Source organism: Pygocentrus nattereri, chromosome 21 (assembly GCF_015220715.1).
Source record: "Pygocentrus nattereri isolate fPygNat1 chromosome 21, fPygNat1.pri, whole genome shotgun sequence".
Classification (NCBI taxonomy): Eukaryota; Metazoa; Chordata; class Actinopteri; order Characiformes; family Serrasalmidae; genus Pygocentrus; species Pygocentrus nattereri.
In genome coordinates, this window is record NC_051231.1 from 18,304,110 (window position 1) to 18,322,896 (window position 18,787).

General features: G+C 38.9%; 1 protein-coding gene across 3 annotated transcripts; it reads right to left on the bottom strand.

Annotated features, from left to right (window-relative positions):
• Positions 1-781: 781 nt before the first annotated feature.
• tfe3b (transcription factor binding to IGHM enhancer 3b) lies at positions 782-16,930 on the bottom strand. Of its 3 annotated transcripts, none has more exons than XM_017719135.2 (9): positions 16,844-16,930; positions 14,099-14,327; positions 11,697-11,921; positions 9,107-9,202; positions 7,913-8,024; positions 7,311-7,367; positions 7,068-7,143; positions 6,828-6,975; positions 782-1,935 (listed from the first exon to the last, which is right to left on the bottom strand). In XM_017719135.2, exons 2-9 carry the CDS (start codon positions 14,282-14,284, stop codon positions 1,504-1,506), a joined length of 1,332 nt encoding a protein of 443 aa, XP_017574624.1. In that variant the 5' UTR covers positions 14,285-14,327; positions 16,844-16,930; the 3' UTR covers positions 782-1,503. The 3 variants fall into 3 exon arrangements, with proteins under 3 accessions (XP_017574624.1, XP_037388174.1, XP_017574623.1); XM_037532277.1 differs by having other exon boundaries at positions 16,784-16,920; XM_017719134.2 differs by having other exon boundaries at positions 16,301-16,920.
• Positions 16,931-18,787: the final 1,857 nt, after the last annotated feature.

Here is an 18,787-nt window from a genome sequence, read left to right on the forward strand (position 1 = left end):
TCCATCTACCCCATGGAATTACACCAATTTTTTAAATCTTCTGCCTAATTGAATCATCAAGATGTAAACAAAGTCATTCAGTGTTTTGATGTTAAATGCATCCTTTCTAGGGAACCTTAAAAGTCAAAATTGTTTACATTATTCACTGAAGAGTTTAATGTCTCATTGTTTTACAACAGTTTTGAGAGAAGGTTTTGGCCTAAAATGTATTTTTAAAGGCTTTCATGCACAGTGTTGAACAGCAAATTAATATTCACATTTTTTAGTATTAACTAAACATTTTTCTTCAGATTTAGCAGTATTTTAACATTACATATAAAACTCAGAAGACATATGGGTTTATTGGTTTTTCCCTTTACATCATTGACATCATGACCTTGGTTCCCATCACTACCACTGTAAATGAACTGAGTTGGTAGGTTTCTCTACAATGCACTATTTCATAGCAAAACTCTGAATCACTGTTTACATCTAAAAGACAGAACTATTTAGAAGTTATCAGTGTAATGTCGATAGACATTAAGGTTTTCCCCTTTAATGTCTAACATTTGTCTCAGTAAACACTTTTATGACTAGCCTATGTTTGAACATACATGTGTCGGTGCAGTTGGAAGGTAACATTCTACCTCATTTAACACATCTCATTCATGTCAACTCATTATGATGTAATCAAATGCATTCGGCTGCTGGGGGTTGGACAGGCTTTACAGAACGCTGGCAAAGATTCCATTCAATGTCATGAGAAATGGTGGCACAGAACTTTGTTTTTTGAAAAAATAGCTAAATTCAATGATTTGTAATTAAGGGACTGAAACAATCATACTGGTACATACAAGCTACAAGCATTTACTCACATTCAATTTATTTCAGTGAGGTTGACAATCACAAGTACCCCTGGCAACCTCACCAAAATACCTCCAACAAGCATGTCTGTTAAGTAGTTTTGGCAGTAATTGGCTACAATTTGAGTTGCTGGTGTTTTTCCTTCTGTTGTACTACTACTGGTGGTGTTCTACTACTACTACTACTACTAATAGTGAGCTTATTTTCATGCAGTGGCAATCACATCAAATCAAATTACATTTCTTATCACATCACTTTAACACAGGTGTGAAGGTGAGTGAAAATCTTAGGTGCATAGCCACCTTGTAACACTGGGGCACTGGGTAAGAGTGTTCGCTTGTATATAGCAGTTTTGGTATTTGGACTATTTACTGACCTTGTAATTTAGAGGACCTTGTTGCAAAATGTATGCATGACAAAACTGGCTTTGCAAATTGGCTTTGTTTTTTTGTTTTTAGTTACAACAGGGGTGATTTTTGAAAATGACCTTCATTGTTCCCATACAGTAAAACAGTAGACCCAGAGTTCCTTAACTGGGCATGGCACCAAAGTTGGTGGCACGGCACTCCGAAGCCATCGTGAACTGAATTTGATGTGTTAAAGGAGGAAAAACACTGTGGACTTCCAGAACCTGAGTGTAAAACTCCAACTTCAATCTTGTCACAAGTCCTCCTCCATGTCGAGGCTGCTGCGCTGGCTGCTGGTTTTGGATGCTCCGGGTGAGTTTGAGTTGAGCAGGGCGTTGGGGGCCGTCCCAGGGGATAGAGTGCACTCCTCCATTAGCATGTCCCCCAGACTTACGTCTGGGTAAAGGCTTGAACCTGCAGGCTCATCGAGCTCTGAAAAACTTAGAGTGCCCAGGTCCAGTGGAGCGGCCAGGGCCAGGCCGGGAGACCCAGATGGGGGTGGGGCCAGGAAGGAGGAAGTCTGACCCACGGCTCCATCCAGGCCCAGGTGTGTGTGCGAGTGTGAGAGAGGCTCTCCCACGCTGGCCTGGGCTGGCGGCTGGAGAAACGGAGAGTCTGAACTGATGCCAGAGGAAGATGACAGATTGGAAGACAGGCCATGCAGTCGGGCCTGCATCTCCAACTCCTGTTGACACGCGTATTAGATTTTATACAATGTCAAAATGCAATATCATATGAATATCACATTATATATACACATATATATTCACTTGTGTTGCCCGCTATTTAGACGTGGCTGTGTATTGAATTATTTTCAGAGGACAGTAAATCTATACAAGCTGTACACTGACTTAATTTATATCCAAGGTTTATTTCTATAGTGTTGTTCCACGAAAAAATATAATAAAATATTTGCAGAAATGTGAGGGGTGTACTTACTGGGTGTGTGTGTGTGTATATACCACCTCATTGTGCATTTTATTTTATCCCCTTATAATACAGGTACACTTCATAATTTGTAAGCCCCCTCTTCAATGGTCAGAACCCCCACAGGACAGAGCAGGTACTCAGAGCAGATACCCAGCCAACACCGTCCTGTGAGCAGCATCCTGTGACCACTGATACTAGAGAATGACTGACACAAAATGTGCAGCAACATGTGACCTACCGTCTCTGACTTTACATTTACAAGATATGTCTATCTAACAGAGTGAACAGTGAGTGGACACAGTGTTTAAAAACTCTAGCAATGCTGCTGTGTCTGATCAATTCGTACCAGTACCACACACTAACATGCCACCACCACTTCAGTGTCAGTGCAGAGAATGACTCATCACCCAAATACTGCCTGCTCTCTGGTGGTCCTGGTGGGGGGCATGTTATTTAAATTTAAAATTACCATGTAAAAATGACCATTTATATTGGTAATAAGTGTTTTTGCACTTGTAAATACAAAACCAAATATGTTTTAAAAATTAAAAAGTGACTTACCACATCTCTCTCTCTATTATACACACACACACACACACACACACACATATATACACACTATATTGCCAAAACTATACTACTAAATATTCCTGAGTCAACTGTCAGTGGTATTATAACAATGTGGAAGCGAATGGGAACGACAGCGAATCAGTCACGAAGACAGTGTTTACTATGTGTGTACTATGTGTGTACTATTACTATGAAATATACTATGAAGTGGTAGACCACGTAAAATAACAAAGCAGGGTCAACGAATGCTGAGGCGCACAGTGCGCAGAGGTCGCCAACTTTCTGCAGAGTCAATCACTACAGACCTCCAAACTTCATGTGGCCTTCAGATTAGCTTAAGAACAGCATGTAGAGAGCTTCATGGAATGAATGAGTTACCATGGCCAAGCAGCTGCATCCAAGCCTTACATCACCGTAAATGTAAAAGCATTGAATGCAGTGGTGTAAAGAGCCACCACTGGACTCTACAGCAGTGGAGACGTGTTCTCTGGAGTGATCAATCATACTTCTCTGCCTGGCAATCCGATGGACCAGTCGGATTTGGGGGTTTGCCAGGAGAATGGTACTTGTCTGACTGCATTGTGCCAAGTGTAAAGTTTGGTGAAGTTACAGTGAAAGGAACTTTTAAAGTTTCAGCATCCACTGAACAATTTCATGCAACTATGGCCTGTTCCTGTTCCAACATGACTGCACACCAGTGCACAAAGTAAGGTCCATAAAGACATGGATGAGAGAGTTTGGTGTGGAAGAACATGACTGGCCTGCAAGGAGTCCTGACCTCAACCCAACAGAACACCTTTGGGATGAATTAGACCTGTGAGCCAGGCCTTCTCATTCAACATGAGTGTCTGACCTCACAAATGCGCTTCTGGAAGAATGGTCAAAAATTCACTCAAGTCACTCAAGTTCATATGCGTGTGAAGGCAGACAAGCAACTACTTTTGGAAATATATTCAGTGGATCACAAAAGTGAGTACACCCCTCACATTTCTGCAGATATTTAAATATATTTTCATGGGACAACACTGACAAAATTACACTTTGACACAATGAAAACTAGTCTGTGTGCAGCTTATATAACAGTGTAAATTTATTCTTCCCTCAAAATAACTCAATATATAGAATTTAATGTCTAAACCACCGGCAACAAAAGTGGGTACACCCCTAAGAGACTACACCCCTAAATGTCCAAATTGAGCACCGCTTGTCACTTTCCCTCCAAAATGTCATGTGACTCGTTAGTGTTACTAGGTCTCAGGTGTGCATAGGGTTCAGGTGTGTGTGTGTGGGTGTATTTATATATATATCTGGATCATCTGCCTCCATCTTGCCCTATCTACTGCCTCCTCTACTTTTACACCAACCATCTCCATGTCCACCTTCACTACATCCATAAACCTTCTCTGAGGTCTACCTCTTCTCCTTCTACCCGGCAGCTCCATCTCCAACATTCTTTGCCCAATATATCCACTATTCCTCCTCAACACATGTCCAAACCATCTCAACCTGGCCTCTCTGGCTTTATCTCCAAACTGCTCTACCTTCACTGTCCCTCTGATCTGCTCATTTCTAATCTTGTCCATCCTTGTCACTCCCAACGAAAATCTCAGCATCTTCATCTCCGTCACCTCCAGCTCAGCCTCCTGTCTTTTAGACAGAGCCACAGTCTTGAAAACCTTCCCTTTCACTCTTGCTGCTATCCTTCTGTCACACATCAGCCCTGACACCCGTCTCCACCCACTCCATCCTGCCTGCACCCACTTCTTCACCTCTTTTCTACACTGTCCATTGCTCTGGATGGTTGACCCAAGATATTTGAAGTCATCCACCTTTACGACCTCTACTCTTTGCATCTTCACCTTTCCACCTGCCTCCCTCTCATTCACACACGTATTCCGTCTTTTCTCTACTGACCTTCATTCCTCTCCTCTCCAGTGCAAACCTTCACCTCTCCAGATTCTTTCCACCTGCTCTCTACTCTCACCACAGATTACAATGTCATCTGCAAACATCATGGTCCATGGAGCCTCCTGCCTGACCACATCTGTCAACCTTTCCGGCACCATTGCAAACAAGAAGGGGCTCAAAGCTGATCCCTGATTTAACCCTACCTTCACCTTGAAACCATTTGGCACTCCAACTGCACACCTCACCACTGTCTCACTATCCTCATACATGTCCTGCACCACCCTAACATACTTTTCAGCTACACCAGACTTCCTCATACAGTACCACAGTTCCTCTCTTGGCACCCTATCATACGCCTTCTCTAGATCCACAAAGACACAATGCAGCTCCTTCTGACCTTCTCTGTACTTCTCTACCAACACTCTCCACGCAAAAATTGCATCTGTGGTACTCTTTCTGGGCATGAAACCAAACTGCTGCTCACTGATCTGAACCTCTCACCTTAGCCTTGCTTCAACAACTCTTTCCCATACCTTCATGGTGTGGCTCATCAACTTTATACCTCTGTAGTTACTGCAGCTGTGCACATCACCCTTGTTCTTAAAAATGGGGACCAGTACACTGCTTCTCCACTCATCAGGCATCCTCTCACTCTAACTGTTCCAGAAGTCTCAAGTACACCCCCACAGCCATGGTTTGTTAAAATCTTTCAACAACACGCTTGATCTCACATAATACCAAACCAGGTTTGGATAACTACAATCAATACTGAGCTTTCTTGAAGAAAGGTTTGGAAACGGTTAAATGAACACACTGATGTACATAAAATTACTACTTGTTGCAACATTATTATTTATATTTATTGCAATATTAGTGTTTTTCAGAGCAAATATACCTTTGCTGTCCAAATAAACTGCTTTTTAGTTTTTTGGACATTCCTGTATATATTACTGTATGTAATACATACACACATATGCATCATATACATCTAATTATCTATATGTAATAAAATAGCCTATTCCTAACCTCTTAAACACAGGAATCAAAAAGATTATAAAACATGGTTATAAAACATGGATCTTTTTGTTAGTCTTGTTTGTTGGTGGGTTTTACTACAGTCAGGATAAAGCAATAGTCTGTTTATGTTCAGAAATCAGAGATGAATATTACATGCCAAATGCAATACAACAGCAATGTTTTGGTCAAACATAAAAATGTATAATTAAAAGATATTACAATGATTATTATCATCATTACATAAATATTTTATTTACTCTTATTACTTTTAATATAATAGTATTACTTTTATTTTGATTTTTAACTTTAATAAAATTTTATTATGATTTTTAATTTTAATACATAATTACAGCAGAAAAGCATGTTATTTTCCAGGCTGCATTAAGACTCATTATGTCTTAATAATATATATTATTATATATAACATTTGTGATCATCAACTACTACTCTTTGAAGGTGGCATGTGTAGGCTGAGACTATGCTAGCTCTAAATCCAGTTAACCCAGAGCATAAAAGGGGGATATAAATTTAAGCCAAGTATTAAAATAATACATAATAATAATAAATAATAATACAAAAAAACACTCTTACCAACACTATTGTTATCTGCGCTACAACTCTTTGGAGAACTCTCCCTAAAAGCTCTTCCTAAGAACTACATACCTTTTTTGGTTTGTTTTGTTGTTTTTTTTATAGTGCTATATTAAGTTAACTAACCAGCTACAGTTCACTAGTAACTTTAAAATACAGTCAATTGACTTACTGTATTTTTTTATTTCTCTATGTATTTAGTTTTGTTGTTTATATATTTACTTATTCTTGCATTACAGCTAAAATGAACTATTTCTGCAACTAGAAATTTTCAATTATAGAAGTTGTCAGTCTCTGTATAAGTACTCTAATATTGTGTTATTCTGTTCATTGTATTTTCTTTTTTAGTGCATCAATTATGCACTGGGTACTGAAGAGCAAAGGGGCATATGACACAGATGTCGAAAAAAAAACCTGTCTGTGCAGGCACACTTTGGAATTTGGAAAGGAGATTTTAAGAAGGTTTTTAAGAAGATTTTAAGAAGGATTTTAAACTCGTTACAGCTTAAAATGTGATGTATCAGAAAGGTTTAAGCGCATAAGGTGTTCGTAAGACAGTACCTGAATGCGTAGCAGCAGAGTCTGATTGGCATGCTCCAATTTTTTCTGCTTCATCTCAATATCTTTGGCTCTCTGCTGCTCTTTCTGAAGTTTCCTTATGTAGTCCACAGATGCCTTCAGAATGGTCCCCTTATTCCATCGCATCTCCCTGCAAACACAAACACATACAGAATAAACACATCCAAGAGCACTACATGGGATGTATGTGTTAAACGGTAAAAAATAAAAATAAAAACTCACGGGTCACTAGATTTTGGTATAAGAGCTCCCAACTCCTTTATTCTGTCATTTATATTAAACCTTCTCCTCCTTTCAACTGAGCACAAAAAAGCACAGTTTAGCATGATTGTGTATTGCATTTGTAATCTTCTTTTGTAATATGTGTCAATAAAAAGGCTATACAAGCCATTTGTCCGTATTATGCAGCACTAGTATACACAAATGCCACAGCACATATTCTGTGACTAGCTGAAATAAACTCACTGAGATTATGGTTGTCTTTCTTCTGTCTCTCCTTCAGCAGAGCCTTGGTCTCTGCATCTACGGGAGAAAACATTTCTAATGTGATGTATAATTACAGACCAAGTACTATGATTTATTTATGCATGGGATGGGCATTATGATGATAGTTTTCTGAGTATATCATGGGTACTGTCAGTACACGGAACTGCATAGAGAGCTATTGGTTTGGCTGGCAGCTCCTCATGTCACTGATTTGTTTTATTTGTTTATTTAAATTAGTTATTTGATTTTTCCTTCTGTTACAACTTAAATAGTTTCTTTTTGGAAATACTGCATTTGAAAAGAACTGGACTGATGTTTCTGTAGTCATTTTTCCAAACTTATTTAAAAGTCAGAAAAACTAATCATACTAATAATAATATAAAAAAATATACATACTAAACACAACTCAGAAAAGCTGACATGATATATACTGTGAGAATGTCTTCAAGAATGATTTTACATTTTTGCCATATCGCCAACCCTTATTTTCATATAACAATTGGACTGTCATTGCAAGCACACAGGTATTCAAACGTGATGACTGATGACATTTTTTTTTGCCCTGAGTGTTAAAAACTTACCGGTTAATTCTGTTTTGATTTTGGGCAGATCTGCAGGGCATGAGTTGCTGACAGTGATGGTGGGGGGTGCCACACCAGGACTGGCGTAGACATCCAGCAGGTTGCCTGGCAGCTGGAACAATGGCAAGCATATAAATATACTGCAGCACTATGGAGTAACAAAACTAAGGGAACACAGACACAATTTGTTTTTTTTAGAATATATCTGACAGAGGGAAATCACAAGTTATCTCAAAAGATTACTTCACCTGGAGCCTCAACTTTCCATCCTTATTCCTTTCTAGAGGTGACAACAGAGAGCATCCTGATCAGCTGTCTCACTGTCCAGCATAGGAACTGCACCATCTTGGACGGCAGTACCAGTACATCTTTACCCACTATAAACACCTTCTAAGCATTGCATCTGCAAAGCCACCAGCAAATTGGACAACCCCTCCCACCTCTCTTAAGGACTCTTCACCAACCTGGACCAGAATCTCAAAGGAATACATCTTGTGTAATCCATGCAATAAAGAACTGCAGATGTTTTGAGAGCAAAGGGAGATGCTGACAAGTATTACTACTGTGTTACCTATAAGATCCTATGTGAGTGTATATCTGATGTATATCTAGTAATCATCACTTGCATTTATTGTCCTGTTTAATTATTATCTTCTATGTTTCACAAAACTGTATACATGTCATACTGAAAAATGATAAAGACCACTTGACTTGAAAAATAAAAGCTTTCTTAGAACACAAGCTATTAGAACACACAGGAGGACAACCAAGGCTTTAAGGTCTATTCACACTAAATCCTCAAATGTGGATGTGAAATTTAATGTTGTGGAACCTTCACATAAAGTTGGCTCCATTTTTAAACACTATGATGTGAGAAAAAAACAGAAGAGGAAGAAGGAATGACCTTGCGTAGCAGTGCCGATTAACAGATTATTAACTAAAAGGCGCACACACTGGGTTCACTCTGTTCTACACAAAGGTGAACATCGCAAGTTCCACCACCCTTATTCAAGAGCTGCAGCTATATGCAGAAGAATACCAAAATTATTTTCCTGTCATTCATAAAAATGGGGCTGAAAACTACACATATTGTATCTTGCACATTTGCTTGGCCTGCTCTGATTGATTCACCTGATTTTTGGACACTTCAAGACAATGCCGAAAATTGAAACTCCTAAGATCTAAACAACTTACTGTATTTGGGAGCTGTAAGCCGGAGTCTATAAATGACATAATATCATCGTTGAAGCTGGATTCAAGGCTAATGATGTCATCTATTACATCATCAATCTGAGGAAAAATAAGTAAGGTACAAGAATACTTCCGTGACATCAAAAAAACAGAACAAATTGCATTTTGCAACATTACAGTGAGTTTGAAGAGAGAATGCTGTTTTTTCAGACAAGTATAACAATCATTAAGATTGCTATGTATGTACAGCTCACTGGGACACAGGGTGGTCAAGACAAGTAATGTCTTCATTGACGCTTAATAAATTCTTAACAAATACCAATCAGCAAGAAGAGAATTCCATTGATGTTTATTTACATTTTGATGAAAAATCCTCTTTATAGAGAAAATGAGTCAAAATTGTTCACAATAGTGGAGATAGGAATCAGGCATCCAAAGTAATTAGTGCCTCCAGATGTTTTTAGATGAAATGGCTTCAGACATGCTGCTATGAGGCCCAAGACATTTATGCTAGTTCTGAAAGAGGATTTTGGTCTAAAATGTATTTTTAAAATCCATTCATGGCATGGAGATATATGTAGGCTGTTATAAAGCATATAAAGCACACACTTTTATCATCAATAACATTACATATAAAAACTACATATAAAAGACCATACGTGTCTTTACATATAAAGACCATACGTGTATGCTTACTGGTCCACAAACCCTGTTTCAAAAAAAGTTGGGACAAGAGCACTTACCATTGCATTGGCAACAGCTTTCCTTTTCACTACAACTAATAATCATTTGGAAACCAAAAACAACAACTGATCCATTTTTGATAATGAAATTTATTGCCATTGTTCAGTTATGTATGTCTTTAGCCGTGCAACCGTACAGAACTTTTGTTGTCACATTTTGTGCCAAGTAAGAAACATTTTCAATGGGAGACAGATCTGGACTACTGAGACTACTGAGATGAAGCAGAAGAAATTGGAGCATGCCAACCAGACTCTGATGCTACGCATTCAGGTACTGTCTTACGAACACCTTATGCACTTAAACCTTTCTGATGCTACATCAAAATTTAAGTTGTAACGAGTTTAAAATCCTTCTTAAAATCTCCTTTCCAAATTCCAAAGTGTGCCTGCACAGTTTTTTTTTCCGACATCTGTGTCATATGCCCCTTTGCTCTTCAGTACCCAGTGCATAATTGATGCACTAAAAAAGAAAATACAATGAACAGAATAACACAATATAAGAGTACTTATACAGGCAGGCCAGTCTAGCACCAACACTCTCTGATTCAGATATGGCCTGATGTTGCCATGTTCAAATAAGCATATGTGTATCTGAAATGACTGCACCTAAAAGGCTGCATATGCTGCTCCAAAATGTGTTCAGCATTTTCACAGATGTGTTAGTTACCCACTAGAATCATGACAGACCCTGGCTTTTGAAACGCTGGTAACAAGCTGGATCATGAACCCTTAAAGGTTGACTCATCATATCACAATGCACATTTTCACTGTTCATCAGTCCATTTCAGATTTGCTTCAGGCCAGCCAGTATTTATTGACAACGGCCAGTCTAATAATCTATCAGAGAAACAGGCCGGTCTTTAATGGATCTGAGGAATTTAGATATCTCTAAATTCCCTGAATCTTTTGATTGTACAGAAGAGGGTAAAATACCTAAAATCCTGCTAATCCCTAGCTAAGGCATGTTATTTTTAAGCTGTTTTAAAATATTTTTAGGCAAAGTGGTGAACTTTGACCCATCCTTGCTCATAAAAGACTAGGCTTTTGGATGATCCTTTTATATCCAAGCATGAATTCTGAAAATTTTACAACCATTCTTGTCTTAAGCTGCCCTTGTCCCAACTTTTTTGCAATGTGTTGCAGGTATGAATTTTACACTGAACATATATTTACAAAAAACAGCAAAGTTGATAAGGAAAAACAACACATATCTTGACTTTGTGCTGTTTTAATTCAAACAGAGGTCAAAGTAGATGCATAAACCAATGCTTTCTTTTTTAATTAGCATTTTACCTAATGTCTCCTTTTTTGAAATTGGGTTTGTTAATAAAGTGGCTATATTTTCATTTGAGACAGCAACCTCTGGTTCCAAACATCCATCTGTAGATAACTGCGAGTCAGTAAGTTTCTTGACAAAATGCATCATTTCAAGCAAAGGCTATTCATTAGAAATAATGCACTTGTGCAATTATCCAATTTATGGCGGCCTCAAAATTAGGGTATTTTTCAAACGGCTCCTCTAGAGGTTCTCTAGAGCAGTCATTCTTAGTCCCATGCCCTTTTTTTTGTCATTTCCTTACTAATACATCTGATTGATTAAGGGCACGGGAATTACTGGAGTTGAATCACGTGGATCAGAATGGTATAATCAGTTAATTGTTACTTTGTAATTACTTACAAACATTTTTATTGTTTACAGGCTGCTTATAATTGACCTAAATCTGTCATTTTCATGATCTATATAGTTCAAGATAGTATTGATAACAAATATATAGTCAGAAAAGCATATAGTGACAGAATATAACAATCATCATATTGCACATCTTTATATGTTCTGTGTAGACTATTACCTCCTCTTTATTGGAGCCGAGGTTGAGCAGAGCCATTGGGCTGTTAGGGGCACTGCTGGTGGATGGAGCCACCTCAGGGGCAGAGCTAGACTGATGCACCGGGGAGATGGACAGCGTCTGAGAGGCTATTTTAGTACCCAGTGTGGTGGACAAGTACTGTTTCACCTGTTGCCGCTGAGCTTGCTGGATATGGTACTTGGTTGGGTTCTCTAAATGAGTTTGAACCTAGAGGGCAGGGAAATAATAAAAAAAAAACATGTTAAATCAATATTCTGCCACCAAAAACATGGCAATAGTTGATAGTATAATATAGACTGAATAATGGAGATTATAATGGTAAAAGTCCTTCTATCTGTTAACTTAATCCCTCAAACTGCAGGTGCAGTATTCGCTTAGTAACAGGGATGTAAATCTGCGACCTGACTGATTAAAATTCTTTAGGAAACAAAGTAACAGAATGGCTAATGTATCTCAAATTTTACTGCCATTGTTTATTACTGTTTTGGTACAATCCAAATCTATTTTTTTTTACACATTTTACACAATTACACTGAAAACACAAACATGAGTAGAATACAGACAATGAAAAAATTTTTTATGCTTGAAAACAGCTGACAAATTTCAGAAGTAAAATGCTTTAACTGTCCTCTAGTGCTACTCTCCTACCACTATTAAATACTATGAAAGATATGTAGTTACAGTGGGGAGAACAAGTATTTGATACACTGCTGATTTTTCAGGTTTTCCCACTTGCAAAGCATGTAGAAGACTGTAATTTTTATCATAGGTACTCTTCAACTATGAGTGATGGAATCTAAAACAAAAATCCAGAAAAATACATTGTATGATTTTTAAATAATTAATTTCCATTTTATTATGTGAAATAAGTATTTGATCATCTATCAACCAGTAAGAATTTTGGCTCTCACAGACATGTTACTTCTTCTTTAAGAAGCCCTCCTGTTCTCCACTCATTACCTGTATTAACTGCACCTGTTTGAACTCGTTACCTGTATAAAAGACACCTGTCCACACACTCAATCAGTCAGACTCCAGCATCTCCACAATGCCCAAGACCAGAGAGCTGTGTAAGGACATCAGGGATAAAATTGTAGACCTGCACAAGGCTGGGATGGGCTACAGGACAATAGGCAAGCAGCTTGGTGAGAAGGCAACAACTGTTGGTGCAATTATTAGAAAATGGAAGAAATGCAAAATAACAGAAAATCTCCCTCGGTCTGGGGCGCCATGCAAGATCTCACCTCGTGGAGCATCAATGATCTTGAGGAAGGTGAGGAATGAGCCCAGAACTACACTGCAGGACCTGGTCAATGACCTGAATAGAGCTGGGACCACAGTCTCAAAGAAAACAATCAGTAACACTCTACGCCGTCAAGGATTAAAATCCTGCAGTGCACGCAAGTTGCCCTTCCTCAAGCCAACGCATGTCAAAGCCCGTCTGAAGTTTGCAAATGACCATCTGAATGATCCAGAGGAGGAATGGGAGAAGGTCATGTGGTCTGATGAGACAAAAATAGAACTTTTTGGTTTAAACTCCACTCGTCATGTTTGGAGGAAGAAGAATGATGAGTACAACCCCAAGAACACCATCCCAACCATGAAGCATGGCGGTGGAAACATCATTCTTTGGGGACACTTTTCTGCAAAGGGGACAGGACGACTGCACCGTATTGTGGGAAGGATGGATGGGGCCATGTATCGTGAGATTTTGGCCAACAACCTCCTTCCCTCAGTAAGAGCACTGAAGATGGGTCGTGGCTGGGTCTTCCAGCATGATAACGACCCAAAACACACAGCCAGGGCACCTAAAGAGTGGCTCCGTAGGAAACATCTTAAGGTCCTGGAGTGGCCTAGCCAGTCTCCAGACCTGAATCCAATAGAAAATCTTTGGAGGGAGCTTAAAGTCCGTGTGGCCCAGCGACAGCCACGAAACCTGAAGGCTCTGGAGGAGATCTGTATGGAGGAGTGGGCCAAAATCCCTGCTGCAGTGTGTGCAAACCTTGTCAAGAACTACAGGAAACGTCTCATCTCTGTAATTGCAAACAAAGGTTTCTGTACCAAATATTAAGTTTCTTTTTCTGGTGTATCAAATACTTATTTCACACAATAAAATGGAAATTAATTATTTTAAAAATCATACAATGTATTTTTCTGGATTTTTGTTTTAGATTCCATCACTCACAGTTGAAGAGTACCTATGATAAAAATTACAGTCTTCTACATGCTTTGCAAGTGGGAAAACCTGAAAAATCAGCAGTGTATCAAATACTTGTTCTCCCCACTGTATATCAGTGACAATCCCAGGCCTGATATTGGGAACTACCACTTTATGGGGTTAACATGATAACTTTTTGCAGCAGAAACTGAAAGTGTAAACCGACCTTTAGAACCTCCATGGGAACCTGTGCAGGTGGGGGCCGGGCGGCTGTGGGGGGCACAGTGACAGAAATGGCAGGGGTCGCATCAGTAGGGCGGAGCTGAGCTGCCTGCTGTTGCGCCTCACGCCGTTCCTGCTCCTGAGCCTGCTCCCGCATCAGCTGCTGCCGCAGCAACACACGCGACGTCATTGCTCTGCACACTTTCTCACGTTCAGCACAAAATAAGCCAAACCTTGATAGAGATACAGAGACAGAAATGACAGTGTAATATGCCATGATTAGCATATAAATTACATCACAATATACTTTTACTTAGTACATTGAATAACTGCATGGATCACAAAAAAGACCACTTATAGATAGCATGTAAACAAGAAGAGTTGATAGTAACTGCATAAAAAGCAAAGTTAAAAGTAGCTGATTGGATAGCAGAACATTGACATCATATTTTATTAACTGAACTGTCCTTAAAACTTTATTTTTACAAACACTGAATAAAAGCCTTTCTTAAATGTATCATTACTTCATACTTTATTAATTACAAATTGTGATACTTATCATATATTGTGAAAATGTGTTTAGTGACCTTTAACGGTGTCAAATTAGAAGTTCACTAATATGTTTTCAGTGAGTTGGGAGTTTTATTACAATGCATATATTCTTCCAATATTTCTGCTGTGCAGCCATACTGTAATTATGACAAAAGTAACAGAAACTCTTGTACTGTACATAGTGTGTTTGTGGTTTACAATGAGGTTTTCTCAACTCCTAAAAGTATTCACTGTCGTCATTCTAATGAAATTCAACAGAAACATTAAAAGATGAGCTTAGAAAAAATGCCAATATGTGCATAGTATGTTCTACCAAGACAGTAGGCACTAAGAATGTCCAATATGTATTACAGTCATAGCCTTACCAGTCCAACAATTAAGGCAGTAAAGAATGTGGACATATTACATAGACACTGATATTAGATTTTTGGTTTAAGTAATTACACAAAACTAGCTTTCAAAATTCTACCATTCAGTGAAGAGTTAAGATGGAGACATATAATTTAGCTGAGTCACTTAGCTCAGATTGATGAGTGCAAAAAGAAATCCAATACCCTGTCTGTCTACATCATGTTGAGACAAACCTGTGCCTCAAACACTTCATTTAAAACAGGTGAAACTAATAAACTGACCTACAGGCTTTAAATGAAAACTACACCGAATCCATGTTAATTCTGAGTGTCGACTGAACATTTTCAGATAGACTTGGTATTGACTATGCTACTGATTAAAGACGGCAAAAACAGTGTGTTAACTTATTGTTTATTTTAAATAACACAGCACTGACTCACTGGTTAAAAAACAGCCCAAAGGTACATCAAATAACTATTGTAATGCTGATTCAGTGTTGTAGCAACCCATGGCATAATACGGATGCAGTGAGGATTATTGAAACTTTCCATTTCTCATTACCACAACATATTTGTGTTTTACAGATAACTACACTAGCTAGTTACATAGGCTAAGGGCTGCTGTCAACACATGTATGACTCCCTTACTAACAGCAAGTGAAGCATTCAGGTAACTTAATACAGTGTTATCCATGGGATGTGGCTAGCATGTTTTACTGTCGTAAACATTTAGATGTTTATTTATCCAATAACCCTGAAGCCAGCTGGGCTTTGGTTGGTCATCGAATTGATGGGCCCAGTTCTAGTTTTAACCGGAACAAAATAAAACTGCTCTTAAAGTCACCCCATTGAAAGACTGATCGTACACATGCTTGATAAATAAAATCAACAATTCTTAATAAACATGCAGTCACGCCACATGCAACCATATGAATCTAATATGCTAATTAGCCACGGCTGACCTTTTCGGATGTAGCGTTTAATAAAATTAGTAGGAACCGTAACAACAATATTACCACGATCGTCAACAGATTTACTATTTTTTGTATCGCTTTTTATATCAGTTATAACTTCTGAAACGTGATTAGCGTTAACGCTAATGTTAATCGGACTTACAGCCTGTCCACTAACGCAGCTAGCCGCTAGCAAAGCAGCAGGTAACTTTGCCTGTCGCACCACCAGCGCTCACAAATCTTACCCAAATTAAAGAATAAATAAAATAATTGTGATTCTTGGTAATTTAATTATATTGGATCATGAGCAGTCCTTTGGCAGTAGTCAGTTCCAGCCTGTCACTTGCTTACCTATATGCAGAAGTTAAGAGTCCTACTTCAGGCTGCCGCGCTAGCATTAGCATTAGCCTCCGTCATTGCCACAAGTTTCCTTGTTTTGACTGAAGGACGAAGCAGCTCGGTTTAGTAACAAAACGATGCTTATAACCAGAATTTCACTTAGACGGCCGTTAAAATCTAAGATAAATTGTTAAATACACTCGGTTCCATGTACTGAGGCACACTTTTGGTGCATTTGATTTTAGCGAATATTTCAGATGTTAATAATTTTACTCAGTCAAACTTATGAGGAATAGAATCTACTTTTTTCTCACTTCCTCTTTTAGGGTTTAATTTCATTTTGTTCTGTTGGCTAAGATTCTGTGACCTGTTTGCGGTTGCTCAAATCTCATTTCAAATGAGAAATATACAGATAAACAAAATCTACATAATTCGATTATTATGAGATATAGACATTAAGTATGGTTTGAGGAGAAACGTTCCTGTTAGAGAAACCTGCGTCAGATTTCTTTAGACTGGTGGTGACATGAATCAGACGAGGCTGAAGTTAGTTACTTATTCGCAGCTCCCGATTCGTTTGGCTCCTTTTTCGCAGTGTCTTATTCGCAGGCTGAACTTGGCTCACGGTTTCACGGTTTCTCTTTTAGCGAATGACGGCAGAAAAAAGGGACTGTTCACAAACGTGATATGCTGCGCAGTTTCCCATTTTAACAGATTCGAAGAGACTAAGGATGGAGACATACTAATGTAGGAATTAGGAATGTGTGCTGTGTTTATCTTGCCACTGTGAATATGATGATTATGACTATAAAGAAATTACATTAATTATGTAAATATACGATGTTCCTTCAATTCATTTCCAATGTTTTTTTATTGCAAGTTTGAAGAATGAAACTGAAAAAAATAAGGGTTGAGTTCATGAATTAGATACAATTTAGATTTGGATTAGCTTTCAATGTGATTAAATTGGATAGTTTTTTCTTCTTCAATCTCAGCTGTACCTGGCAATATGTCACAATTAGTAAATGTGCATGAAATGAAATAAATAGAAAAGAAACAAGACATTTCAGAGGGGTGTATTTGGGAAAAAAAACAGATTACAAACAGAAAAAACACTATTTCTGTAAGGAAAACCTGTTTTTAGCCTGGCCCAAGCTCATTTAATACATTAAAATAACTGGGAACATGGCACATTATGCATTAATGCACACAATGAAATAAATAGGAAGCTGAAATTCCAGGTGGATACTGAAGGCCTTATTGACTTTGGGCCAGGACAATTACATATCCTATATAGAGAACCAGTATCCTTCTGTAAGGTTAGGGTTAGGGTTAGGGTTTCCAGCCTGGCCCAACTCATTTAATACATTAAAATAACTGGGAACATGACACATTATGTGTTAATGCACAAACTGAAATGAATAGGAAGCTGAAATTCCAGGTGGATACTGAAAGCCTTATTGACTTTGGGCCAGGACAATTCTTCTTCTCCTTCTTTCGGCTGCTCCCTTTAGGGGTCGCCACAGCGGATCATCTGCCTCCATCTTGCCCTAACCATTGCCTCCTCTACTTTCACACCAACCATCTCCATGTCCACCTTCACTACATTCATAAACCTTCTCTGAGGTCTACCTCTTCTCCTTCTACCTGGCAGCTCCATCTCCAACATTCTTTGCCCAATATATCCACTATTCCTCCTCAACACATGTCCAAACCATCTCAACCTGGCCTCTCTGGCTTTATCTCCAAACTGCTCCACCTTCACTGTCCCTCTGATCTGCTCATTTCTAATCTTGTCCAGCCTTGTCACTCCCAACGAAAATCTCAGCATCTTCATCTCCACCACCTCCAGCTCAGCCTACTGTCTTTTAGACAGAGCCACAGTCTCCAAACCATACATCATAGCAGGATGCACTACTGTCTTGTAAACCTTCCCTTTCACTCTTTCACTGCTATACTTGTGTCACACGTCAGCCCTGACACCCGTCTCCACCCACTCCATCCTGCCTGTACCGTCTTCCTCACCTCTTTTTTGCACTGTCCATTGCTCTGGATGGTTGACCCAAGATATTTGAAGTCATTCACCTTCACAACCTCTACTCCTTGCATCTTCACCTTTCCACCTGCCTCCCTCTCATTCACACACGTGTTCCGTCTTGTCTCTACTGACCTTCATTCCTCTCCTCTCCAGTGCAAACCTCCACCTCTCCAGATTCTCTTCCACCTGCTCTCTACTCTCTCCACAGATTACAATGTCATCTGCAAACATCATGGTCCATGGAGCCTCCTGCCTGACCTCATCTGTCAACCTGTCCATCACCATTGCAAACAAGAAAGGGCTCAAAGCTGATCCCTGATGTAACCCTACCTTCACTTTGAAACCATTTGTCACTCCAACTGCACACCACACCACTGTCTTATTATCCTCATACATGTCCTGCACCACCCTAACATACCTTTCAGCTACACCTGACTTCCTCATATAGTACCACAGTTCCT

Excerpts from the sequence above, each read along its gene's own strand:
- tfe3b (XM_017719134.2), bottom strand. The coding sequence starts at position 16,353 with ATGCTAATGCTAGCGCGGCAGCCTGAAGTAGGACTCTTAACTTCTGCA. Across the intron at positions 14,328-16,300 it reads CTCTTAACTTCTGCATATAG|GTTTGGCTTATTTTGTGCTG; the intron begins GTAAGCAAGTGA and ends ATCTCTATCAAG. Across the intron at positions 6,976-7,067 it reads ATACCAAAATCTAGTGACCC|GGAGATGCGATGGAATAAGG; the intron begins GTGAGTTTTTAT and ends TTGTGTTTGCAG.